The following is a 26,259-nucleotide window of genomic DNA, read 5'->3' on the forward strand; positions in this document are numbered from 1 at the left end:
AGATCAAAGTAAAAAGTTTATCTTTCCAACATCCATATGTGGTCTTATCATCCTCTCATGGTGGAAAAAGTATTATCTGAGCTTCTTCATCCACTAAATCCTCTTCAAATGGACACGCCATGCTGCTTCACCTCTCTGTAAATAAACTAACCTTCAACTAAACCTGCTCCAGACCAGGTTATGTTCAGAGCATGAGTTGCTATGGCAACTTGACCTACCCTGAAACATACCTCCATTTCTGGAACCCAAAGCTGAGGTTATCAACTTCCTTAGCCTCAAACTCACCGTGGGAGCTAGCAGAACCTGCTTTCTGGAATACCCCCTGGTGTTAAAGGGCCGCCCATATCCAGAGCCTTTCAGAGTAAACTGTATTCATATATAATCATAGATTAGCTTTGGCTCACTAAAGAACCATTTCTTATGAAATAGGAGTTATTTTCGCAGCTCATTTTGCCATCAGGAGGTAAGACGACTTGATCTCTGAGGCCCCACCCTCCGCTTGTTGTGGTGCTGCGTATTTCATGACATCATCTTAGAGCCGCCCTCTGCAGCGTCTGCGTTCTTCCCACGTAAACAAACAACTGAACTTTTGCAAAGATGGATGTGCGTATTGTTCACATAAAATAAGTGTTTAACAGTCACCGCTAGCTCCACAGAGAAAGTGGGCGTGTCTTTTAGCCTGGGGGCGGAGCTGGCAGTGCAGACTCTTCCTGGAAGGGGCGGTTCCTCACTTTGTGATGTCACAATGTGAGGACCCACCTGTTTTTGTGGATTGGGAGGGGCTGGTGCTCAGAAAGCAGCTTTTTGGAGGAAGACTCAGAGATGAATGAATGGATTAAAATATCACTTTAGGGTTGTTTAAGGTGACGAATGAACACTATAAAACACTGAAAAGATCAATAGAGTTGACCTAATAGATTTAGCTCTAAATTACTTTTTTCCCCACAGAAAGTTGAAATCACCAGTAAAATGTACTTAAGTGTTTGGTGAGTTTTGGTGTCTGGTTGTGTCTCAACTGGAAGGATGTTTGGATTTTTCTTCTGCTTCTGTCCAAAGATTTGGAGCTCCACATGAGAAGTTCAGCTAATTTCTTTTTGAAACTCCAGCCGGGATGTCTTGAAGCCAACCACTCAGGACAGGTATTGTTCTACGATTACTGAGAAAGAACTTTTGCAACTTAAATGTTTTTTTCTGGGGACAGTTTTTGTGGCTCCAGCATCAGACGCTCCCCTCGTCTTTGTTTCCAGAATAAAGGCGCCGTCACTGCAGTCAGCTGAGAGGAATCCAGCCGTCATTAACTGCAGCACTGTTGACTTTAGGGTAAAAATAACCCATGGGGGGGCGGGTCCAGAACGTCATTAAAGTTTCCCAGCAGCTTCCGCCTTAGAGTGAAGAGGAACCACGGATCACAGCTGCGCCACGTCTGTTTAAGCTTTTCCTCTCCAGAGCAACTTTCTGAGACTTTTGGGTTAAATTTAGACCAAACATGCAGCTGCAGAGGCCTCATCTCCACATCCAGAGAGAAATGTGGAAGTGACGATCCTAAGAGCTCCTCTAGAGGGCGCTGGGACCCCCACAGACAGGCTGAGCCGCTTCCACGTTTTCCAGGCCTGTATAACCCTTGGGTTAAGGAAAGCACGCTGGATGCTCCTCCCATCTATCCTCCGGTTTTGTGTCACACGATTACACAAACTCCACGAAACAGTTTGGATGTTTGGGAACGTCTCCGTCCTACACCAGCAAACACCGGATAACAAAAACTTCCCAACTGAATCTAAATGGTCACACTTAGATTCAGATAACACCGGGACCCAAGACTTGGAAGTTCTCACTCCAAAGCACATCCTGCTGCTCAGAGGAACAACCGTGGAAAGAACTGGATGGGGCTGCAACTCCTCACACCATCCTCGAACTGTGCCGTCTACTGTCCCTACTCTGATTACTTCATGTAATCCGTTTGTTTGGAACCATCATTAAAAATGGGAACGCTAACCGTCATTGCCCCGCCCACAACTACAGGCGGACTAAAACCAGGACAGCTTGGTCACAGGATCAGAAACTGAGATCCTCATGAAATCCTTTTGGAAAACATTTTGTTTCTATTATCTGCAGCAAAGAGCCTAAAAATCACGTTGTCATGGTGATAATTCAATAGAAAAAAAAAAGTGCAGGAAAATGTGGTGCTTTAAAAATTTTATTTATATTTTCATGCAACGGCCACAAAATTTAAACATTTATTGAAAAGCAAAGTTGTAACAAAGTCACGTGTTTTTGTTCTCCTTAATAAAAATTAAAAAAAAAAAACGCCTTTAACAAACGCCGTTAGTCTAAAAATCTGAGTCCAGCAAAAGCTCAGCTTTACTGTATAGAAGGAAGATTTATTTTAAACAAATGAAACGAGAAATTTAGCTATTAATCAAAAAAAAGGCTTTTGCTTTAAAGGTCAAATACTCTGGAAAAACTAAAAACACCTAAAACTAGAAAAGAAGAGAAAAACGAGGTCCGTCCCGTGTGGTCAGTGCTGGGATGTTACGATTTTAGGACAAAAGTCCAACATTAACCAACTCAACTAGAATTGACTGAAGTATAAATAATTGATGGATGTTCTCTGCGTTTGTTCCAAATGGGTGAAAACACAAAGCCTTGCTGCGTTATCGTCATCCCCGGGACTCCGTTCACCAGAATGCCCTTTCAGAATAAAAGCTTAATCACAGCAGCGCTGACTGAGGTCGGCAGGGGGTCGGGGGGGTCCTCATTAATGCGTCGGGCCCTCCTTCCTGCCGATTTGGCAGTAGATCATCATGGAGAAAATCATGCCGAGGATCTGCAGAGAAACACAGATGTTGATCAGAACATCTGGAACTTCATCTGCGCATCAGTAAGCTGTGAGGAAATTTAAATGTTCATGACTTGGATTCCTAAAAACAGTTCCTGAAGAACATCTCATGACCTCTGACCTCAGATCTGCTGCCTTCTAGAGCTCAGAACGACAACAATCTGACAATTGATTTTAAATTCCAACCTAATGGTTCTCTGAAAACTCAAAATGTGCAAAATTACAAAAAGTCAGCATTTCAGGTTGCCATGACGACAGACTCATTTACTCCAGATTCCCTCTCTGAACGCCTTAATGAGGAGGGGGGGCCTCCAGCCTTCACTCAGAACCTCTCAGGTCCAGACTGGAGGCAACAGACCTTCAGCTTGTCATTCAAGGATCAGATCTGGAGATACAGAGCCGTTCTGGGACCAGTCCAAAGCCCGGCGACGTGCAAACTCACCATGATGATGGCGATGGCGAAGGAGATCCCCAGCACCACCTTCATGTTTTGTTTCATCAGATTGATGATTTGATCGGCGCAGGGCTGCAGATTCAGAGACAACACGTCAGTCAGCCTGCCGTCACTCGCTTACCGGCGCAGGTCGGATGTCCCTCACCGTCTGGTAGATGCCGCCTTTGCAGGTGGTGGTGGTGTCAGTGCCGTTGCAGAAGCAGGAAGCTGGAGGCTTGGTCCAGTCAGCGGGTCCTTGGATGATCCCACAGCACTTCAGCTGGAGGGAAGAGAACAGATCACTTCATGGTTCTTAGGGTTCTGGACTGGAACAGCTTCCAGATCTGAGCCAGTGCCAAACATCCAGTCTGACAGATGTTAAAGACTTATTTGGGTGGAGTTCATGTCTGCTCTACAGGTTAAAGGTGCAGAGGAGGGACATATAGTTAGTGTCCGAATTCCTTCCCTCCTCACTACATAGTGCACTAGATAGAGTGTTCTCCATTTTCTGAATCTACAATTCCAAAATCCAGAGCCCTAGAAATTTCCCAGAAGTCTCTGAAAAACCAGTGTGCATCCATGCTCACTAGATCGGTGAATATAGACCACAATGCATTGGAGCCATTTTTGCCAAAATGCATTTTAATATCTATTTTTTTTTATAAACCATCAACGATTTTATCTTCTTAACTCTGTAGATTCATAAATAATTGGGCTAAAAATCACAGAGAAATATTACATTTTAAAAATCAAAAACAAGAGCAAAATAAAGAGTTTCAGATTAAAGTAATGTTCAGAAATCAAAATGAAAAAAAAAAAGGAACCAGAAAAGGTAGATAAAACAGGTCGTTGCTGATTGGAGGATGACGTTTGGCCATCATTTGACCTGATTTGTCATGAAGCAATACTGGAAATACTCTAATCATCCAGAAACCTTAGTGGATGGACTTTAAAAACTCCTTTAAAACTTACTGGAATGTCTTCATCCAATCAGCGATGTCCCATAGTAGCCGCCTCTTAATGTTGGTTTTGTTTTTCCAACATTTTTTGATTTCTGGAAATTTCTTTTGTTAAGTTTACGTTTCATTACATTAACAAACAACTTTCATACAGGTGGGATCAATGAGGTTTTTCTGATTCTGATCTCATTTTCTTTTCTGAAAGTCTGTTTTGATTTCTAACAAACTGCATTTGATTGCTTGTTTTGCTTTTTAAAGTTGTCACTTCAATCTTGAATACCTTTTTTTTTTTTGAGTCAAGTGGTTCGTTTGTGTGATTTGACCTTCAGGGTCACCGTACCTCGGTGCCCTTGAGCAGGGTTGTAACAGACCGGCTTTTATCCACACATGACTAGCAAATAGAAATTAATTCCGGTTCAACTCTTTCTGCTTCAGGACTAGTTTGAAAGAAATGTATTTATTTTGTTTTTTTGGAGCTGTGAAAGATCAGCAGAAACGTTTTGGTGAAACATTAACGGTTGCTGAGATGCAGCAGCATTTAAGCTCCGCCTCTCCAGAAAAAATGTCATTTACATTTAGAAAAGAAAAGAAAAGAAACTGCTTTTTCCGAAACTTTGCAACCTTCAGACCTGTAGAAAATGATCAAATGTTCAGCCCAAAGCCTCCGTTTAGTCTACAGGTGGCGTCTGCGGTACCTCAGCCTGCAGCGCCTCCAGGTCTTTCTTCACCGAGTCCGGCTGGTTGGACAGAGGAGTCAACTTCTGCAGTTCCTTCCTCACCCAGTCGTTGACCTGCAGACCAACAGCCGTTTAGTTTGCACCTGCGTGCAGGTAGGGAGGCGGCTGACGCTTACTTTCTAACTCACCGTCTTCTCGCCTACAGCTCCCAGAATTCCTGCCGCCAGGAGGAGGGTGAAGATGACAAGAAGGAAGATGAAGAACTGAGATAAAAAAATAAAAAAATCTGTTCAACAGCAGCTTTCAGTTAAACCGGCTGTGAGAAGGCGTGGTCTCAGGAACCCACCATCATCAGCATGCACCGACTCTCTTTGTAGGCACCCAAGCAGCCCAGGAAGGCCAGAACAAAGACGATGACGCCGATGGCAATCATCAGGTCCACGCCAGGAAGGGCGGAGTTGGTCAACTGGAAGGAAGATGTCAAACCGTTTTTGCTAATAAAAGAGGAAAAAGTCATAAAACTGCATCTTTGATGAGGATCCCGCCCACTTTACCTGATTTCCATCTTTGGTCACCTTCAGGTAGATGCCGACTCCCAGGATGACGCAGCCGCAAAGCTGAGGGGGAAAAGGGGGACATTTGAGGTGAAATATGGCGCCATCTGCTGCCTGATCAGAGAACTGCAGACGTGACGTTTTGAAGAGATTCTTGGTGGAAAAAGAAGCGGATTTGTAGAGAACAGGAGGAAAGTTCTGATGGATTTTAGTTTTCATCAGTAAATAAGTTAACTTATTTAAAAAAGGTGTAATAAAAAATGTTTAAAATGTTTTTGTGGCATCTTTCTATGGAGTCCTATACTGTTCATAATTAAATAAATAAATATTTAATTAAATAAATTGATATGACCTCATGCAAATAAACAACCAATAAATCTCTCATAAATGTATAAAAGATCATGAAATTGTAAAAAACCTGCACACAGATTTTAAATTAGCCATTATATTATTAAATATATTTCATTTTGCTTTAAAAACCTGTTCAATATTTTATAACAGCATTTTAAAAAATTCATTTTTAATCATGTTGAATATTATTATAATTCTGTCTTTTTTCAGAAGCTGGCATTTCAAAATCAATATTTTCCAAAGTAGCTTTGTTTTTATTTCATGTTGCTGTTTTTCACAATGACTTATTTATTTAATGAAGAGCATTTTCAGGAGAATGAGTCTGTCTGTCAGTGAAAGTGGGCGGGATCTAAACGCTCATTGACTGATCCATGGAAATAGACTCATATTCCTCGATACGCGCTCAGCGGTGTGCCAGTCAAAGACATATTTCAGCGATATCCACACGGCTTTGCTGACATTAGAGATCAAATAGAGACAAACTATTTGTCTGCACAGAAGATGCAAACATGGATGACTCTGTTTTTGTAGTTTGAGGGTTTGTGTGGACCAAACCACAGAGGAGCTCCGGTGGTCCACATCTTGAAGTCCCCCGTTGAAACACTCCTCATTCTTACGCCATTCTCTCAGAGCTCACATCGTGCTTCATGCTGTGTCGGCTCACAGGAGGCGAGCTGGCAGACCGACAGAGTCAGACCAGGCAGCCGCGCAAAGCGGAACAAGCCTGCTCAGGCCTCCTGAACCTTATGATATTTTTCTATTTTCAATGAGACAACGATTATAATCAGGTCCTCTGATTTTATTTTTCCCTCTCGGGGAAATTGTTGAACCTTTCCTGCGATGTCGTTTCTGACCGTGGTTGGAAAATAGCGGAGATCCGGGATTGATTTGGGGTTCACTTCCCCGTTCTGACGCTTCCAGAGCGAGTTAATAAAAGAACCAGTCTCTATACTAGTTTGGAGGAAACATGTTTTTATTAATACTTTTCCGGGGAACTGAGCAATAGACCCTTAACTTGCGCTCACACACACTCTTGCGCTGGGCGCTCGAATTTCCACGTAATTTAAGACGTAGTTTGACTGCAGGACCTGAAGCAGAGACTCTCTGGGATGATCTCCTGAACTCAAACATGGAAACGTTATCATGTGGAACTATTCAAAATAAATAAACCTGATCTCTTAACATTCTCCATGTGCATCCATGCATTTTTACTGAGATAAGCACAGCCACAGCTCCATTTGGCTATCAGGCAAAAACATTAGCTGGTAGCTCCTCCCACACGCGGCATGGTGCGTTCATGGAACTCCAATTCATAGAAGCTTAGTGGAACTCCAACAGCCACCCAGCCTAACTTAGACCACTACTAGATGTTAAAGAGAAGATGAAAACCGCCGAACCGACCACAAAAATCACCCGAATTATGCACACTCACCCAAAGCCAATTTTATCCGCAAATTTAGAACCAAATCTGCCCAATTTCTGGTAACACTGGATGTGTTGAGGTGCATACTCCCCCTAGTGTTGAGGGGTGTGCATTGCGCCGTCACGTTTGCTGAAGCATCTTCGTTCGATGTAGTCAGGGTGCTGCTGCTCATGTCTGAGTAAAGGAGTAGCCAATCACAAAAGTGTCCCCGCCTTGTCTAGTTTGATTGACAGACCCATTCTCCTGAAAATGCTCTTCATTAAATAAATAAGCCATTGTGAAAAACAGCAACATGAAATAAAAACAAAGCTACTTTGGAAAATATTGATTTTGAAATCCAAGGTTCTGAAAAAAGACGTAGAATTATAATATTCCACATGATTAAAATGAATATTTTAAAACGCTGTTTTAAAATAATGAAAAGGTTTTTAAAGCAAAATGAAATATATTGAATAATATATAGGCTAATTTAAAATCTGTGTGCAGGTTTTTCACAATTTCATGATCTTTTTATATATTTATGAGAGATTTATTGGTTGATTTTCTATTTGCATGAGGTCATATTTATTTAATTATGAACAGTATAGGACTCCATATCTTTCTGATCACAGAGGACATTTATAAATAGAATTAAGCTTAAAAAGTAGCATTTCTTTATCCAAATCAACGCGAAACAGATGCCAGCTCAGGTGAGATCTACGCCAACAGTCCCTAACACCGCTCTGCAGAAACTATGTCATAGAAAACAACAGGTTTAGATTTGTGCTTAAAAACAGCATCATTATAAATAAAAGACCACTGAGAACGCTTTCAAAGAAAATGAACAGAACAGGTCAACAAGGGTGTATTCAAGGTCAGCTGGTCCGGAGAGAGTCCTGAACCACGTGACTAAAGTTCTCTTCCGTCATTGGCCAGGAATTACGAGGGCGGGGCAAAGCGACTAGAGGCAGAAATGATGGAAGGCGTAAGCTTTGCAGTCTTTGTTGTGATAGTTTACCGATTCTAACTGGATATTTTTATGACCGATTCTGAACGTCTGTATTAACGTCAGGTACGACACTTTTCACTGTTTGGCAGAATCAGGCTGGATGGCGGTTACGGAGGAGACGCCGGCTAAGGAGGAACGCTGGTAAGAGTCCACCACAGGAAATGGCGAGATGCGACGTGGATCACGTTCAAAATGGTTTTACCGAGTCAGTATTCATCCCATCACATTTCAATGAGTTGCTGTGTCTCATCATTGTGGTTGCTTCCTTTTTACCGTATACATCCCATAATGCCCGAAACGAGCCGAGACCACCTCCAAAGACGGGTCCTGGTCCCGGACCGCTTGGGGGTATCAGACTGAAAGTTTGTGCTGGAGTCTGGTTCCCTTAAAGCCAATTAAATGCGTCTGGTCTGAAGAAACAAAACGTTTTTGTAGAAGCTGGATTTGGTTTTTGTGTTAATCAGATTCAACGGTTCGGATTTAAAACTCGGGCTTTCTGGGCCCGATCATCAAAAACTGATGATCAGAGTTAAAGTCAACTTCCTGTTAAACCCAAAGCTCCCGGCACTCGTTCAAAGACCCTGAAGGAGGTGACCATGGATTCCATCGTGGCTTCTATGAATGACGGGCGCCCCAAACACCCACTCCACCCGAGTGGGTGACTCATTCCACCCATGACGCTTCAACGCAGCCGCTCCGGCTTCACCAGCAGAACCTGTGCAACCACAGCGGCTCTGCTGGCTTCAGCTTCTGCCGCAGCATCCGTGTGCTACCAGCAGACGTCTGAACAGACTGGAGCGATAACGGGAATCTTTTATTGATCCTGGAGAAAGATCTGAAGATCAATCGTTTTCCAGGCAGCTGTCTGCAGGAATGGAGGGAATTCCTGCAGGTTTGCTTTGTTCTTTTACCGTGTTTGTTCAGAGAGGATCTTCTCATTCAAGCGCCGCAGTGGAAAAAAAAAAACCTGCTGAACGGCATTTTTCAGGGCGGAGAAGGACCTGAGGAGCCACACCCTGCAGTGAAACGTGGAAGGTGACCTTCAAGTCACAGCAGTTCCTCTGCAGGCGCCATGTAATCACGTTTTCACTAAAGTAATGTCTGGTTTTGAGCGGAACTCAAAACCAGACATTTAGACAAAGGTCACAGAAACACGGCTCCAAACGTGACCCTCAGACTGAAACAGTCACCAGAGAACGCAGACTTATTTCAAAGTAATCTGACTACAATATCCATCTAGCAATGAGGCCCAACACAGCGCTTTAAAGTGACGAAAGTACATCAAAGAATTTTACATTTATATTGGGGGCATTATGGGAAATAGTTACTATAGTTACCCACAAGAGCAGCACTGATGTTGAGTAAAACACCTGTTGGGAAAACCACATGTACAGAGTGTCTGCACGTCCAAAATGATGGAAATGCACCATAGAGTGACCTAAAGCAGCTGTTCTCTGAACGTGGACCCGGTCCGGTCGCTGGGACTGTTGGTACCGGGCCCCACAGAAAATTCTGAAGGAAGTTTTAATTTGGGAAAACTACTGGCTTCTCCATAAACTGAAGCTAACCAAAAACAAAGGTAAGAGGAAACAGAAGAAAAAACGTCCCCTTCAAAATAAAAGATGCATTTAACAGAAAAATAATCAGGAGGCTTTAATACAAATATGGATTTATTCTGAGAGTTGGTGGCACAGACCATAATAATGCTGGATATTTAGCCACCTGCAGTTATGAGGATCCTGCTAATAATGTTCAAATTGTGTATTTACAGGAATTCGTAGATTTCAATCTTTTAGCTTCCACTTTGACAGTTATGGACAAATCTAAATCCCATTAGAATGGTCCCTGCTAAGTTTAAACTGATATTTTACAGAGGATCAACTTAACCCTCAAAGGTTAAGGGAAAACTTAAGGGACGTCCACTTCAGCCTTGTACAGGCTGATCCCTGAAATTAATGTCTGACATTTAACCGGTCTGAGACCTGAAACGTGTTCAAGACGACCGACTTCTATGATTTGGGACGTTTTTTATCACTTGTTGAGCTCTCAACAGTTTGGTCTGTTGTGAAAAAATAAAAAATGACTGAACATCCAACGAGGAAAATATGAATAGGTCACATGATCGTGTCGTGCGTTTCTTTGGTATTTTACTTCAAACTCTGCTAAACTGGAGGCTGGTTTTAATGATACTCATATTTAGTCTCCATTTTCATGACGAGTCGAAGGAACTGACAGAATGGAGGAAGTGGGCGGGGCTACAGGAGATAAAGACCAACTGGTTTGATATAGAAAAAAAAACTCATACTTTTGGATCAACCGATGTTCATAGATTACATCAGACTCGTTTCCATGTCAGTCCAGGTTTGTTCCAAATCGTTTTGGAGTCAGATCGACCGTTTTCATCATTTTCAAATCGGTTCAGGTTGAGAAGTTTTCTTTGCGGTCTCCAACCATGAAGGCCGATTCAGAGACGGGTTCTGTCATAACCGGGACAGAAACTAACCCACGAAATTCTTGCCCCACAGCTGGGATTACGCAATAATCTGCCTCCTCCACAAACCTCCAACCAAAGCACAAAAACCAAGAATTTAAGCCAGAATACAGTCAGAAAGCTCGTCTTCATCCAGCCGTTTAGCCCTTCCCCTCACTTAAAAATTCACTGCTGAAGCTGCAGATCATGTCACTACAGGTTTCTGGGTGGGAACCCGCCCCCACCCCAGCAGAGACCTAAATCTGAGATTAGCTCATCCTCCACCTTCATGGTCACATTTTGTCACTGCTGGTGATCTAAAGAATGTGCGCCCATGTCACGGCGAGATTTATGCCGATTATGTTGGTTTATGGGAGGAAAATGTCCAATTGATCCCAAAAACTAGAATCTTCTGAAAGTCAGAAGCTGTCAAAACCTGGAACCTCCGTTTTAATGGAATGAAGATTGTAGTCAAACCAGTTTGTTTTTAAATCAAGTTTTTTCTCCAGTCCAAAGCATCGGTAATGATTCTGTGGTGACGTTGGCGTGATCTGCTCACAACGTTTTTGTAGTTTAACGTTTAAATATTTACACTTCAGATAAGAAAATTAACTTCACTTTTTTAGTAAAATATTGTTTTGAGAAGTCTTGAACATCAAGTCCTTTTGATTTTGAAAACATTTAGTATTTCTACTGAAATTAGTTTTTCTACTCAATTTACATAAAATTACTTTAATTAGACGAGGAACGAGGACTGTTTGACTTTTAAGAGGATGGGGGGGGGGGGTTAAGCATCTGTATAAATGTACATACAACTTATTTTATTTTTAAACACTATTATTTCAAGACAATATTTTCAAATATCAGAGCAACAGACCTAAAAATGACTGTTTTCAATATTAAAGTTTGTCCTAAACGTGCAGAAAAATCACAAATTTGATCACAAAAATCAACTTATTTTAGGAAATCTCACCAAAACAAATTCTGCCGGATCTATTGGCAGATTTTTCACTGATAAAAATAAAATGTTTTTTCTTTTGAATATTTTTTAAACCTGTTTAGAAAATAATGTGACCGTTATCCGTCATGTCAAAAGCTGGTTTGTAATCGAGACTCGTTTAGAGTCAGCCACAAAACAGGCTTTGGTTTCATGACACCAACATAGCCGGGGAAGTGGGCGGAGCTACTTAACATGGAATAGAACTGGGTTAGTGAGACGGTACATTTACAGATCTGACAGGGCTGTTCTTTTTAATGGAAAGCCTTCAAACCAGATCACACTCAATTTACCAACAAATTCAATCTAAATGACACTTTAAATAAGAAAGTGTTATAAATCGTGTCAGATAAACGCTTCACCTGCAGTCAGGATGGTTCTCCACAGTTAGGGAGGAACCAACAGAGAGTTAAGGATGCAGTTTCCTCAAGAAACCCCGAAACGTCCAGAAAAACCTGCACAGCTGATCCGTCTGAGAAACAAGGTGATCAACCAGGACAGTTATGCGTCTGAACCATGAAGGGACCCAAACGTTTCGGAGGAACACCTCAGACAGAACCAGAGAGCGGCTGGTTTACTGCTCCGTTCTGTGCTTTTAGACCACAAGAACAAGGTTCTGGCACGGATCGGCACGGACTGACTGATGCAAATATGCACCAAAACCCTTCAACTACAAAATGACCAGAATTTAGCATCTATGTGAAATTAAAAACACTTCAAATAGTTTTCTAGCTGTAAAGAAATTCAGGCATCATGAGGTGAAACTGCAGCCGATGACGTTGAACTGCTTCACAGCAGGATTTCAGGTTCCTACGGTCAAAAAGGTCCACTTGCTGGTTCCTGTTTCAGTGCAAATATAATTAAAAAAAAGGCAATAGACTCAAAAAAACCGTCATAACTGGATCTTTATAGAAACATGTGTCCATGTAAGAGTCACACCCCCCAGGCTCCTAAAACACTAGTCCATCCTGAGCCAGTTTTTCCAGTTCTTAGTGGAAAAACAAAACAGGTTTAAGATTTCACTCTAAACGACTGAAGCTGGAGAAAGAAGGATCCAAAAGCAGGTCCAGTCCTCAGGAACCGAGTCCCCTGAGTTTTCAGGACCTCTGACCTCCTGCTTCACCTCCTCAGGCTCACGAGGAGCAGCAGTTTCTCCTCAGATGAACACAGAAACCCCAACGAGGATCACCGAAACTCCTCAGCCGGAACTCCTCCGAGTCGGGTCCCGAGTTTCTGCCCCACCCTGAAAGCCTGAGGAGGGAGAAGCAGCCCCACCTGCTCCACAGAATGAAGGAAACACCACCTCCTCCTCCACCTCCACCAGCCCAGGAGGAGACCCTCACACTCACCCAGAAGAGGACGTTGAAGAGGATGAGCAGCGTTTTGATGCACTTGTTCACAGCCATGATGTTGACGCTTGCAGCTCTCTGAAGGCAGCAGCAATAACAGCAGCTCATAAATGAGCCGCACCTGTTTCCGTGGGGGAGGGGCCTCCCCTGGCTCCTCCCCCATGGGAGGAGCTCTCATCTCTGTGAAGATCTGGGAAACATTTGTGTTCTTCACATTCCTGGGGGATCAGCAGGTAGATCATGGATTCCAGAAGACGCTTCAGCCTTCAGGTGGTTTCCTGAGGCGCCATCCGACCGCCTCGGCGCTCTTCCGTGGTTAAACTCATTTCCACATCCAAGGAGGAGCAGAGCTCAGGTTCGAGGTCCTCTGACCTTCGGGTGACCTCCAGCTGATTGCTGTTCACTCGCACAGACAGGTCCTGCTCTGCTGATTACATCGACAATGTTTTTCCTGCATGATCTCCTCTGAAATCCTCTCAAACAGGAAGGCGTCATCGCTGTCTTTACTGTTTGTGAGCAGAAAAGAAGATAGAAGACGTGACAAAACAAAAAAGAAGAACAGTGCCGTGACAAACACATGTCTGCCAAACACCGTTTATTTACCCGTTTGGAGAGAAAAGGAAATGAGATGTTTGAAATCATTTTATCTGCAGATTTAGTTCAGATATGAAAAATATGCAGCATTTATCCCATCAAACCACAGTCTTCTTTCATTTGTGCAAAGAAATGAGAAACTCTAGTCAAAATTATTGATTACACTTTTAAAACCCTTTGGAGCCTAAAACTGGAGTGAATGCAGCTGTTTTTAGGCAGCTTCTCCGTTGGTCATGTCTGAATGCTGCCTTCAGGTGATTCATGCTTGCAGTTACCTCACCTGACCACTGGGTGATGCAGGCGAGGAGGTTTGTCTGAATTCTAACTCACTCATTTAAAGCATCCTTATTACAATGATTTTGTTCTAAGCCAGAATCCAAAAATCTGTGTTTTCTGTTCTGCTCTCCAGTTAGCTCATCCAAACCCTAAATGACAAAACGCCACGGTAACAGGCCACGCCCATCCCTCTGAGTCCTCGTGAAGTCAATGTTTTGAGCCCTAAATGTTTCTGAACCTCCACACTTATACCGTCGTCGTCCATGGTGGCGTTCTTCCTGGTGTAAACCTGCGTCATCGCGTCAACACGTCACCGTAAATATGAAATTCAGTCCTATCAAGATTTATTTTTAAAGTACAACAGAAGCCTTTATTTTGAAACCAGTTCTCCGGCATTTTGCTGTGAATTTGGCGCATCAACAGATTGTAAAGCCTGCGTTGCGGTGTGAAGGGACGGACGAGGAACGCAGACGCACCACAGACCAGCGGGGATCCGCCTCAACTCTGAGCGTGGATCACGTACAGACTTCCTGTCGGGCCTCAACCCTCCGGTTTGTGGATCCAGAAGAGAGAACTTCCCCAACATCAGGTCATCCACACGGCATGAGACACGTCATGTCCCACTGGATCTAGAGGCTGCTGTGCTTCAGCGTCCACCTCTGTTTCTGTTCATGCCCAGAACCTCCTCAATGTTTAGAGAGAACTTTCTAAAAGGACGTGTTTCAGAAGATTCTGTGATGCTGAAGTATTCACCAAGTCTTTGTTCTTCAGAATGAAGCTTTATTGTATCGTTCTCTGGAGAAAAATTATGCAGACGTGAAAATAACTGCAGTTTGATCCAAACTCGGTTCTTTTCTTCTCTTTTCAAAACAATAAAAGTCAACTGAACTCAATTTAGACCTTTAACTCCGTCCTGACTGAACAAACTGGATAAAAAACAGGAATCGACCCGGAGACCTGCTCCTCAGTACTCTCTGCTGAAATGCTGGTTGACCTTGTCCACGGCCACGCAGACCACCAGGCTGTGGACCAGGAACTGCTTCTGCTCCTTCAGCCACACCAGCTTCATCTCCACCTCGCCGTCGGCGTGCTGGTACTCCATCAGGAAGTGGTCGCCGCTGTAGTAAGAAGACTCCGCCTTCGACATCCTGGCAGTGACGGGGGCGCTGACGCACCAGAAGGGTTTCTGATGGATGTCCAGGAGGGTCAGCGTCATGAAGCAACAGTTCTGCGCCACAGAAGACCAAAAAATCGTCATTTCTTTATTTTGAGCAACAGAACTAAACGCGGCGGCGAGGTGAACTGGCGGCATGTGTGGGTCGTACTTCCACGGCGCCCTGCAGCTCCCCGCACTTCCACAGCAGCCTGATGCCCCCGGGGAGCAGGCGGTGCTCCGACAGGTCGGTCCTGCTGATGAAGCGCAGCTCCAGCAGGCGGCGCTGCTTCTCCACTGAAGCCCAACCCCCAGGAAACGGAAAAAAGGGCGAGAACGGTGCAGGGAGGACAACGGTTCACGAGGCGAGACGACAAAGTACAGCAGAGTCAAAGAAGCCTTTTTCAGTGAGGGATCATGGGATGTATGTGTGGATGGTTTTCTGGTTTTGTTTTTTATTGTGAAGCAATTCAAGCTGCGTAAAGTATGAGAAATGATTTCTATAAGTAAAGCTTGAATACTCAACCGTTAGAGTAATCAGATTACCTGAGCCACAGGAAAGCTGGCGGAAGTGACCCAGCATGATCTTGAAGTTGGCGTTGTGCAGGACGAAGTGGACTGTGTATCCATGGAGACCAAACTCAGGATCTGAGTGGTCGGCGGATGGGGGGTCCACAGGCACAGAGTATGGACTGCAGGGAGGGGCAAAAACCTCTGAGGACAAACCGAGACATTTACATAACATGCAGGTCTAACAAAAAACCCCGGATGGATTCTATTTGGTCCTGGCGCGGTCCTGACCGGGTTTAGCAGGTGTGAACACCAAACCTGAGCTCAGGCCTCCTGAGAACAAAGCTCTCTGAGGAGGAGAACCAAACAGCCACAGTGTGAATCTGAAGAAGCAGAATGATGAAGAAGATTGGAAATGCATGCTGGGTAACGGAGATGCAGTGAGGAGCTGCAGGAGATGACGGTCAAAACTGGCAGGACTAGTTCTTAGCAGTTGTTTTCAGTCCCGGTCAGAACTGGTTCTGTCCAACAGCGCCCCCAAATGAGCAGCTGCTGGAACTGCAGTTTGCTCCACTTCAGCCTGTGGTTCTGTCCTGAGAGCACTTTGACCCGAATATAGGATCCTCTTCAGAACAAGGTTCTCAACACAAAACAGGTGGAGGAGTTTGCGTAAGGAGTTCCTCCTTTGGGCTTTGGGTGGAGAAGTGTATCCATGTTCTGTTCACTAGTGAAGGAAGGAGGAAGCATGAGATCCGTGGATCTAGGTCCATCTTTGTTCTGTTTGGGTTAAAGTCCTCCAGGAGGAACTCAGACACTGCAGAATGGGTTCAGTCTGAAGATGTTCTCCTGGTTTGCTTCACATAACAAAGTGAAGCACAAAAATGTAGGAAGAACCGACAAACTGCTGCAATTCAAACTCCCCCAATACCTTTAAAAGAGCCTAAAGTCGCAGATGTTTACATTTAAAAAACTTTATTGTAACAGAGAAGCCAGTCAAAGACAGACTGGGTTAAACATCAGATCAGGCAGAACGGTTCTGCTGATGGATCAGACTTTCAAAAGTTTCTATTTGAAGATCTGTCGCCCGCCAAACCCCCCTGGTGAACTCACCATGCCGGAGAGCCCAGCAGACTCCTCTCCACCAGCCTGTGGAGGTGCAGGCTGACCATGACGAAGGCCACCCTGCTGCTGCTCTGGACACACAGACTCGGCGAGTCAGACTCACATCCTCCTGCAGGAGCGGAAGACTTCTGCTGAACTCACCCTCCACACCCCCAGCAGGACGTCCGGAAGAAGCAGCACCTCCATGAGGCCGTCTGCCCCGACCGGCGTCTGAGGATCGCTCAGAGTGTCCCGCCGCAGGACCAGAGAGCGCCAGGCAGCTCTGTGGGGGGAGGGCAGAGGTGCTGAAGAACAACAAAACACGTTTCCAAGGCAACGAAGGAAAGCATTTTCAGGTCCAGCAGGTCAGCAAACAAGTGACGGTTGGCTTTAGAATCTTCTTCTCACCTCGGGCTCCTGCAGCTCCTCATCGCCTCCTTCCTGACTCCGTACACATGGATGCTGCAGATGCTGTGGACATGCAGGAGGCCGCTGCAGCTCCAGCAGACCACCACGGACGACTCGAAGAAGGTCGCTCGGCTCTGATCCAGCCTGGTCTCCTGTCCAGAGCGCTCCACCAGCGCCAGCTCCCAGCTCATCTTCAGGTTCCTGAAAAACCCAAACAGTCATCCAAACTACAAACAATTCAGGGAGAAAGCAGGAGACGCTCGTCTGTCTGAGGTTAGAAAGATTTAATGAAAATAACGGAGAAATGTAAAAATGTACAAAAATATGCTGCAAAAATATGCTCCACTTCGATAAATTAATGCTACACTTACTGAAAACTATTAAATTTAAATTAAATTAATTAGAATTAAAACTAACAAGTGGTTTCAAAATTTCAAAATGTAAATAATAAAAAGGAAAAATATTTCCAAAAAGCTGTTTAAATAAAAAATGTGGAAGAAAAAAATAAACAAATAAGAGTAAAAAAAGTTATTTAAAAAAAACACACCGAGTACAGACAGTTCCAAAAGTAACTGATATAGACATAAAAATAATTCCTTTGCCAGACAAAAAATTCAATCTTTTCTGCTTAATCTTCGCTGCCATGTCATCACCTGAACTTTCTATTACAGACTCAAAAATGATCTAAAACCTTTGAAAAACACAGTTTCAGTTTGAAAGAAGAGCAGAAACGACTCCAGAACAAACGGGAACCTGCAGAAGAGCTGGGGAAACCCACTGAAGACGCTCAAAGATCCTCCTGGAGAACAGCAAAAATCCTGCCGGAGAACAACTGAGAACCTTCTAGAAAACAGCCGAGAACCTGCCAGAGAACAGCCGAGAACCTGCCGGAGAACAGCCGGGAACCTGCCGGAGAACAGCCGGGAACCTGCCGGAGAACAGCCGGGAACCTGCCGGAGAACAGCCAGGAACCTGCCGGAGAACAGCCGGGAACCTGCCGGAGAACAGCCAGGAACCTGCTCGAGAACAGCCGAGAACCTGCTAGAGAACAGCCGAGAACTTGCCAGAGAACAGCCGAGAACTTGCCAGAGAACAGCCGAGAACTTGCCAGAGAACAGCCGAGAACCTGCCAGAGAACAGCCGAGAACCTGCTAGAGAACAGCTGAGAACCTGCTAGAGAACAGCTGGGAACCTGCTAGAGAACCTGCTGATGAAAAGCAGAGAACCTGCTGCAGATTGTTCTGATCAGAAAATGTTCAAGGTCAGAGGTGTGAAGAAGCTCCGCCTCCTACCTGAGGACCGCCTCGGTCTGTTGGGGCAGGCTGGTGTGAGGACAGACGGTTCTCAGGTCTTTCTTCCACTTGTCCATGTCCTGCTCCCCCATCCTTCTGAAGAACTTCTTCTTCCAGCCTCCCGCCGAGCAAGGCTCCTCCTTCGCAGCTGTGGCTGGCGAAGGGGGAGGGGCTAACTTTGGTTTCCATTCTGGACTTCCAAACTCTGAAGCGTAAATGTTCCGCCACACAAAGCTGCAGAGAAACCAGATGCAGACATCCACACGTGTCCCACGTAACCGATAGCAACGATCCCCCCTGGTGGAGAAACCTTCTGATCATCCAACAGGTGGAAAATCTGCACCTGAAGATCTGTTTGCCCACAATGGGACACTTTTACTTCACCTGCTTCTCCTGTTCTATATACTTTTTACTGTAGAAATGTGAAATAAAACTCCTGATCTTCATTCATTCATCTTCATATTCTACTGTTTTATCCAGAACGAGAGAAAACTCTGAAATCCAACTGTAATCATGGACATGAATTTGAAAAGACAACAACATACATGTACTAGACATTTGTAGCAATAAAAAAAGTTCTACTCTAAGGTCCCTGTTGGTGGCGCTGAGAACCCAAATCAAACTTGACCTGATGACTGTGAGACCCACGACGAGCAAAGACACACAAAACAAGAGCGTCATTTCCTGCAGTGTCTCTGCGTTTGTCCTCCACACAAACGTGTCTGGACTCACTCGTCGTTGGCGAGTCTGTGGAAAAGTTTGCTGACATGGCTGACGCAGATCAACGAGGAAGCATCCAGGTACGACAGAATCTTCAGGAGAACCTCAAGCGGCAGTCTGAGAAGACGAGAGCATCAGCTGGAAAAAAAAACTACTTCTATGCAGATGACTTACTCTTGACACCACCCTTATCTGGTGGAGAAGGATCTAGAAATGAATCAAAGAAAACACTTCTTTTTTTCTGTCTTTAGAAAAATGTGGCCATGAGTGAGTTCTAAAATCAACTCCAGCATGAGATTTTTATGGGACACTAGATCAGTGTTTTTCAACCTTTTCTGAGCCACGGCACACTTTATCCTTGACAAAATCCTGCGGCACACCAGCATCCAAAAATGAAAAAAGGAGAAACTCTATAGTCTGTATTGATGCACAGCCCCTCCCTGATCTCACAGGCATTTTTGTGATAATTGTGGCAGAAAAAGCTGGAAGTTGCAGCTGTTTGTTCTAAAAGATGTAATAAAAGTTAAGTTAGTATTTCGTAATAACTTTCAACTAAATTATTTGACATTTTACCCTGGTAGTTGTTTTTCCCTCCAGTTTATTAACATGTAATTTTATGTAACCTCCAAAAAAACAAATATATTCTTTCTAAATAGTGATTTATTTATTTATTTTAATATGTATTTCAATGTTAGTGCAAAGGCAACTGTACTTTTTTAACAATTATATGATCGAGATAGGTGGGTTATGCCGATTGTGGATCCGATCGTGTTGAAAGTAAACTGTTCATTCCAATCGTGTGTCACTATGCTCTGGTTTACGTCACGCATAGACAGTCCGGTGTTTCAGAGAAAGCTTTGGAGCGCATACAGGACCGACCGGCTGCTCTGCACGAGTGAACCGTGTCTGTGAGCAGAGCAGCCGGACTTATAGCTTTGTGTTTGCGGACAGGGCGCTGGTGCTTTGTTAAGTGGGCGCTCCGGGGGGGAGGTTTCCGACCCGCCGCTCTGGGTTAGCGTCTGCCGGACTCAGGAGAACCGTGTGTCTGAGCAGAGCTCGGGCCGTCAGCTCACACAGCTGCTTTGGGGCGGCGTGTGAGCTTTTCTTTTTTTTATATAACTTAAGTTTTATTTTTCATTTTTTGTAAACAAGATAAAGAACACTAGAACATGACATCAAACAAATAAAGTCTTACAAACAAAGAGTAGAAAAGGAAAGAAAAAAAATGATAATAATAAATAAAAATAAATAAGTAGAAAAGGCAAGGAAGAAAAAAATAGAACATGTCAGCCACCATTCCAGAAATGTCATACATCGACCAGTGAGTTTTTATATACAGTCCATCTGTCCCATTTTTCCTTAAAATGTCCTTCTCTCAATCTTAAAACAAAAGTCATATTTTCCATAATATAAATCTCCTCCACTATTTCAGTCCAGTCTGTGAGGGTTGGTGGTTCTGGCTTAAGCCATCTTCTGGTCATTGCTTTCCTTGCCGCAATCAGGAATATTTTCACCAAATACTGATCTTGAGGAATGACTGTTTCAGAAATGTTGCCCAGATGTAACACTATCTGCTTGAAGGGGATTGTGTAGCGCAAAGCGTTTGTTAAGACATGATGGATGGAATGCCAAAATGGTCCTATTTGCGAACAGTTCCAGAAGATATGAGAGTGATTTGCCTTTACTGCACCACACTGTCTCCAACACATCTGTGGATTTGCTGATAGTTTGCTTTTAATTAAAGGTGTAATAAAAAAGCGCATGAGGTTTTTCCAATTAAATTCCCTCCATTTCATTGATGTGGTAGAGGACTGTGTTGATGCACATGTTGAATACCATTCTTTCTCTGAAATAGTGATGGACATTTCTTTTTCCCACTTTTCTTTAACATATAAAGTTGTGTTTTTCTGACATGAAATGAAGCTGTGGTACAGTTTAGAGATCATTTTGGATGTTTTATGCTGGTACGCTCCAATTATTGCCTTTAGGACTGGATTTTGTTCGCTCCAACTCTTCTGATCTAATTGCTTTGTTAAAATATTCCCTCACTTGGAGGTATCGAAAAAAATCCTGGTTGGTGAGTCCAAATTCCACCTTTAAGTCCTGGAAGTCCCTCATCTTATTTTTATTTGTGATTGTGGCAAAGGCTGTAACCCCTTTTGTTCTCCACTGATTAAATGTGGAATCGTCTTTTGCTGGTTTGAAGTCTTGGTCAAGATAAATCCATTTAAGTATTTTCTTTTCCTTTTTCAGCTTTAATTGCCGTGCTACCTTTTGCCAGAGTTCCATGGTATATGTTGTTATTGGATTTAATAATGTGGTAATGTTGTTTGGTAAGTCCTCCTCTCCTAAAAGGGTCTGAATCGGGTGTTCTGATACACATGTCTCAATCTCTTTCCACCTGGAGTAGTATTCAGAGTCACACCAACAGCAAATATAGCGCATCTGTGCTGCAAAAAAATTTAATTTCAAATTGGGGAGAGACATTCCCCCTTTATCTTTAGGCAATTGTAATGTTGCATATCTGATCCTGGGTTTTTTCCCTTCCCATATAAATCTGGATATCATCCTGTCCCATTCTATGTACTGCTTGGGAGGTATTTCTATTGGAAGTGCCTGGAATAGGAAGAGTAGCCTTGGTAAGATGTTCATTTTCACCACATTTATCCTATCTGTTAAATCAAAAGGGTAAGTTGACCACCTCTTAATATCCAGATTGATGTTTGAGTTAACTGTGTTATAATTTTCTTCGAATAGGAGTGACAAATTTTTGGGTAAAAAGACTCCAAGGTACTTAATTCTTTTATTGTCCCACTTAATATTGTAGCTAGATGCAGTTTTTTCTGATGGGGAGTGGTTGAAAAGCAGGGTTTGGGTTTTAAAAATATTTAATTTGTATCCCGCAAGAGAGTTAAATTCTTTGAGGAGTGTCATTAGTTTAGGCATGGAAGTGTTAATGTTCTTTAAGAACAGTAACACGTCGTCTGCAAATAATCCAATTTTTTGTTCTCTGCCGTCAATTTTGATTCCTTCTAGTTCCTCGCACTGCCGGATGGCCTGGGCCAGTGGCTCAATATATAGAGCAAAAAGAGTCGGACTGATGCCGCAGCCCTGCCTCGTTCCTCTTTTTAACTCAAATCGGTCTGTGAGGGAGCCGTTTATTTTTATTCTAGCTGTAGGCTTGTCATAGATGGCTTTTATACATTTAATTGAGTTCTGTGTGAATCCAAATTTCTCTAGGGTTTGGTAGAGGAAATCCCAGTTCACCCTATCAAAAGCCTTTTCTGCATCAAGGCTAATAAGAGCTGCTTTTATTTTGTTTTTAGTTATGGTGTGAATTACATGCAGGCTTCTTCTAATGTTGTCCTGTGTTTGTCTGCCCCTCACAAAACCAGTTTGGTCTTCATCAATTAGCTCAGCAATAAATGTTTCAAATCTTTTAGTTAAAATTGATGTATAGATTTTATAATCCACGTTTAACATTGTGTGTGTGAGCTTCAAAGCAGAAATGTCGCTCAGTCCTTAGAAACCGTTCAAACAATCACCTGGATTTGTGTTTCCAGTCGTGTCCCGACAAAATAAAGGCTGATGTTATTCCCACATATGTACGTGCCACCAGGATGCAGATTGCAGCATTTCCTGCATGGATTTTGTGTTCATCAAACAAGGCTAATGTTGTTGTTAGCACGTGTCAGCCTCTCCTGACCCTGGCTTCTTCCACAGAAAAAGCACTGACCACATGGATTAAAAATAAAATGATGAGCGAACAGGCGCTTCATAAAAATCATAACATTGATAAAAGCACGTTTAAAGGATTATCTCGTATATTACAGAGCTGCTGCATAAATGTATATGAGAGCTCACTTTTTTTACTGTGGGACTCAATTCAACACATGATTTATTCACACCAAAAGTGAGACCATGTGAACATTTGTTCTAATCGGAAAAAGGGTTTCTGGGCCCATGTACACGGTTGGATTTTAATCTGACCATTGATCCGATTGAGAGATTTTGCGCATGTAACCGCGGCAACTGTTTTGCTCACTTGTTCCACGGTCTGATACCGGATTCTGTGGAAAGCTACACCGCTAAAGACGAGCTTTAGCTGCTATTTTAGTTGGAACTGAGAGACTTTATGAGCAGAATCAGAACAAGGAAGTGAAGACTTTAACCACCTCTGATTGGTCACACTGATGACGTGTAATTACGCCTCCAAGAATGATTGGTGGAGACAGTTAAAGGGGCGGGACTTTTCCGTCATAAGTTGTAGCTGCAGCTAAATCGCGGTACCGTCATTCTTATCAAAGTGTCTTTAATAGAATGAAATAAACACAAAGAAAAAAGTATTTTATGACCCCCCTTTACTTGCCAATACGAGCTGAGTGGCTGCTACACGCCTCTCATTCTGCCCCTCTGCCCCTGGTCAGAGCTCTGACAAATTCATGGGGGGGGGGACAAAAGCTATTTTCAAATTGGCAGCTTTTCTATAGGTTTAATCTCCATAGCAACCATTTAATTTGCATGTATTAACGTGTGGTCATCACTCAAAAACGTAAATATAGGCAGCCAAGATGCACATTACACAGACACATTTTAGATGCATCCAAAATTGTATTTTTTGTTGTTGCCGCACGTGTTAAAGTCCTCTTATGACTTTCTTTTTTTCAAATAAAAACATTCCCAGTGGTGTTTTATTTATGACGAAGTTTTTAACCAAAATCCCACAACCTGAATGTCTTTTTAAAAAAAGCCATATTTTATGTTTATCTAAAGCCTCTGTAACGACACCGACTGACATTCTAAGAAACGGCGAAAAAAATTGTTAAATTCACTCTTAGGCAACAAATACAATGAAATGCCAAAAAGAAAGTGACGATTCGTCATTTTCCAAATACGTGCGGCCAGCGCTAAACTTATTTTTGACCGCACGGCAGGGGTGAGTTTAGGATAGCTAAGCTGCGTTCACACCAAACGCGATTCACGCGGTAGAGGTGGCCAGTCTCAATGGTGGGTCAATGGTGGGTGTGTGGGTGGTGGGGGTCTATCTATCAATCCTAGATCTTAGGTGTGTGCAAGTTTTAGGTCGAATTTTAAATTAAGGCTCAAATTACCTAGTGGGATTAAAAAACGTTTTAAAAGAAATGTAATAAAATCAGCCAATCACAGAGGAGAACAGCACCCTCCAAGTGTAGCACAAACTGCTAGCTGATGTAAGCTAACTTACCTTTGCAGGAGGTTTTCCTCGGAACCAAGCTTCATTTGGGCAAAATCCCCCGTCAAAAACGAATAGTGGGGATGAAAACTAGCAGAAAATTAAATCCGTTGTTAGTTTAAGACTGTTAGACGACCAAATTTACGGATTCTCGCCCTGTCTGTGTCTGTCACCTCTGGTTCTCGCTATCAAAGCTCTGCTGCTCCGTCGCGGTTTTCTTCCTGCTTCTGCCACGGGGAACCGACGCGCTCTCATTTGGACCGGGCCTGTTTCTCTCACGCATTTGCTGTTCTGTTACCGGATTTCTCTGTAAACCCTCCAAAAAACTCTGAAAAAATCGTCCCCTTCCCGCCGCCATGGTAAACCCGCAACTTGAAACTCGCGGCTTCCGGGACCTTTCATAATAAATGTTGCTCATGCCATAACAAAGCCCGGCCGCTAGGTGGCGGTCAATGTTAAACTTTGTAATTATTCGAGCATTTGGCAATTAATAAAAAGCTCCAATGGAACAACCCTAAACAAACACACTAAAATCAGGTTTTAAATGGAAAACCCGTTTATAAAAGCACTCATTGTTTGAGTATTTTTCTTAAAATTATCTCCACAAAAGAAATTGACGGAGTTATGAAAAAATGTATTAAAATGTTAGTTTTTAAATGTCAGTACTGTTATAGAAAACAAAGTAAAGTGTTGTTGGAAAAAAGGAGGAAAGACGTGTAAAAAAAAAAGCTTATAAAAATTGATATCTGCATGAAAGATGCCAATATTTATTGTGAAGCTTTTTACTAAATATTTTTAAGGATTTACTTTTAACAACTGGATAACTGATTAGTTTTATTCTATAAATATGACTTCTTACAGCCTCAATCTTTTCAGAACAATTGACCTCTTGTGGAGAACCAATTACCCAGAAATAGTTTTATTTTGTTGATGTTGTTTTTCTCAAAATAAAGGACATTTACTCATCAATCAAAGAACATCTACAAGTTAACAGACATTGTAGGAATAATAATTTGTTTGCATTAATTCATCTATTGGTGAAAAAATGCTGGCAACAATAAAATATATAATCATTTTGGGGGAAATCTGAAACATTGGCTGAGTCAAAGCTGTCCAAAGTTCACTTTAGGCATCAATGTTGATAGAAGTAAAATGTTTGTGCACCATGTCCCATAAACATAGAAAACCATGTGCTCAATGAATGAATAGAGACCTTCCACTATGTATAAAAGCTTAAAGACGTTAATATTTGCAGGCATTGGTCGAAATGTGCCTTTTATTGTTTATTTCCTGTAACTGGACCTTTCTTAGCAGACAGTGAATTTTAAGGTTTTGTAAAATAGAACTATATAATCACTCTAAGCAAAAGTCTTCAACCTTGAGAAAGACAGTAAATTGATATACTGTAGTACTGACCCATCTGTCCACTTGTTGGATAGTTTATTCAGTGGACAGATGGGTCAAAGCAGAAACAGCAGTTAGCGTAACAGAGAGAACACGGTGTTTAAATCTTTGTTTTTGTGGCTGTTGCTAGGCAACAAATGGGCAGAAGACAACAGTGCTGAGGAGGAAGGCAACAGGAAGTCAGCCTCAGATCCTCAGAGATTCACAATCTGATAATAGAGAAGAAAACCCACAGACTTTGGGCAAAAGGGCATTTAATGTGTAACAGTCTTCTTCATTTAGGATGAGGGTTCACGTTTCAGAGACTTATATGGACAATTGATCATTCACAGAAATCACCACCAGGGGGCACCACCGGTCTAAAGAAATCTACTGAAAGAGTCACACTTCCAAAAAGATCATACAAAATAAAATAAAACATGCAAAGCAACAACAGCTAAAACATTGTCACAGGGATGGATCTCACTCAGACAATAGATGGGATTAATGCTAAATGTTTCACAAATAGAACCAGATAGGTGCAGAACAGGAGCTTTTCCTACCCTTTTAGCT

General features: G+C 42.9%; 2 protein-coding genes and 1 long non-coding RNA gene across 4 annotated transcripts; 1 reads left to right on the plus strand and 2 right to left on the minus strand.

The window, feature by feature from the left end:
• Positions 1–826: 826 nt before the first annotated feature.
• On the plus strand, positions 827–2,426 carry LOC111946939. Its single transcript, XR_002872779.1, has 2 exons — positions 827–1,139; positions 1,248–2,426. It is a non-coding gene; the product is annotated as an uncharacterized LOC111946939 (long non-coding RNA).
• Positions 2,179–24,715, minus strand: LOC101170386 (F-box only protein 15). 2 transcript variants are annotated; one of them, XM_004083293.4, is made up of 17 exons: positions 24,477–24,714; positions 24,316–24,393; positions 19,104–19,208; positions 18,372–18,605; positions 17,080–17,280; positions 16,834–16,954; positions 16,681–16,763; positions 15,607–15,752; positions 15,233–15,357; positions 13,038–15,135; positions 5,460–5,522; positions 5,252–5,371; positions 5,094–5,168; positions 4,924–5,019; positions 3,436–3,549; positions 3,279–3,362; positions 2,179–2,824 (listed from the first exon to the last, which is right to left on the minus strand). In XM_004083293.4, exons 1-10 carry the CDS (start codon positions 24,659–24,661, stop codon positions 14,872–14,874), a joined length of 1,542 nt encoding a protein of 513 aa, XP_004083341.3. In that variant the 5' UTR covers positions 24,662–24,714; the 3' UTR covers positions 2,179–2,824; positions 3,279–3,362; positions 3,436–3,549; positions 4,924–5,019; positions 5,094–5,168; positions 5,252–5,371; positions 5,460–5,522; positions 13,038–14,871. The 2 variants fall into 2 exon arrangements, with proteins under 2 accessions (XP_004083341.3, XP_011489633.3); XM_011491331.3 differs by lacking the exon at positions 19,104–19,208 and having other exon boundaries at positions 24,477–24,715.
• On the minus strand, positions 2,756–13,215 carry LOC101157824 (tetraspanin-8). Its single transcript, XM_020714376.1, has 9 exons — positions 13,159–13,215; positions 13,038–13,115; positions 5,460–5,522; positions 5,252–5,371; positions 5,094–5,168; positions 4,924–5,019; positions 3,412–3,549; positions 3,279–3,362; positions 2,756–2,824 (listed from the first exon to the last, which is right to left on the minus strand). The coding sequence occupies exons 1-9, from the start codon at positions 13,213–13,215 to the stop codon at positions 2,756–2,758; spliced, it is 780 nt and encodes a 259-aa protein (XP_020570035.1).
• Positions 24,716–26,259: the final 1,544 nt, after the last annotated feature.

This window comes from Oryzias latipes, chromosome 23 (genome assembly GCF_002234675.1).
Source record: "Oryzias latipes chromosome 23, ASM223467v1".
In the NCBI taxonomy this organism is placed as follows: Eukaryota; Metazoa; Chordata; class Actinopteri; order Beloniformes; family Adrianichthyidae; genus Oryzias; species Oryzias latipes.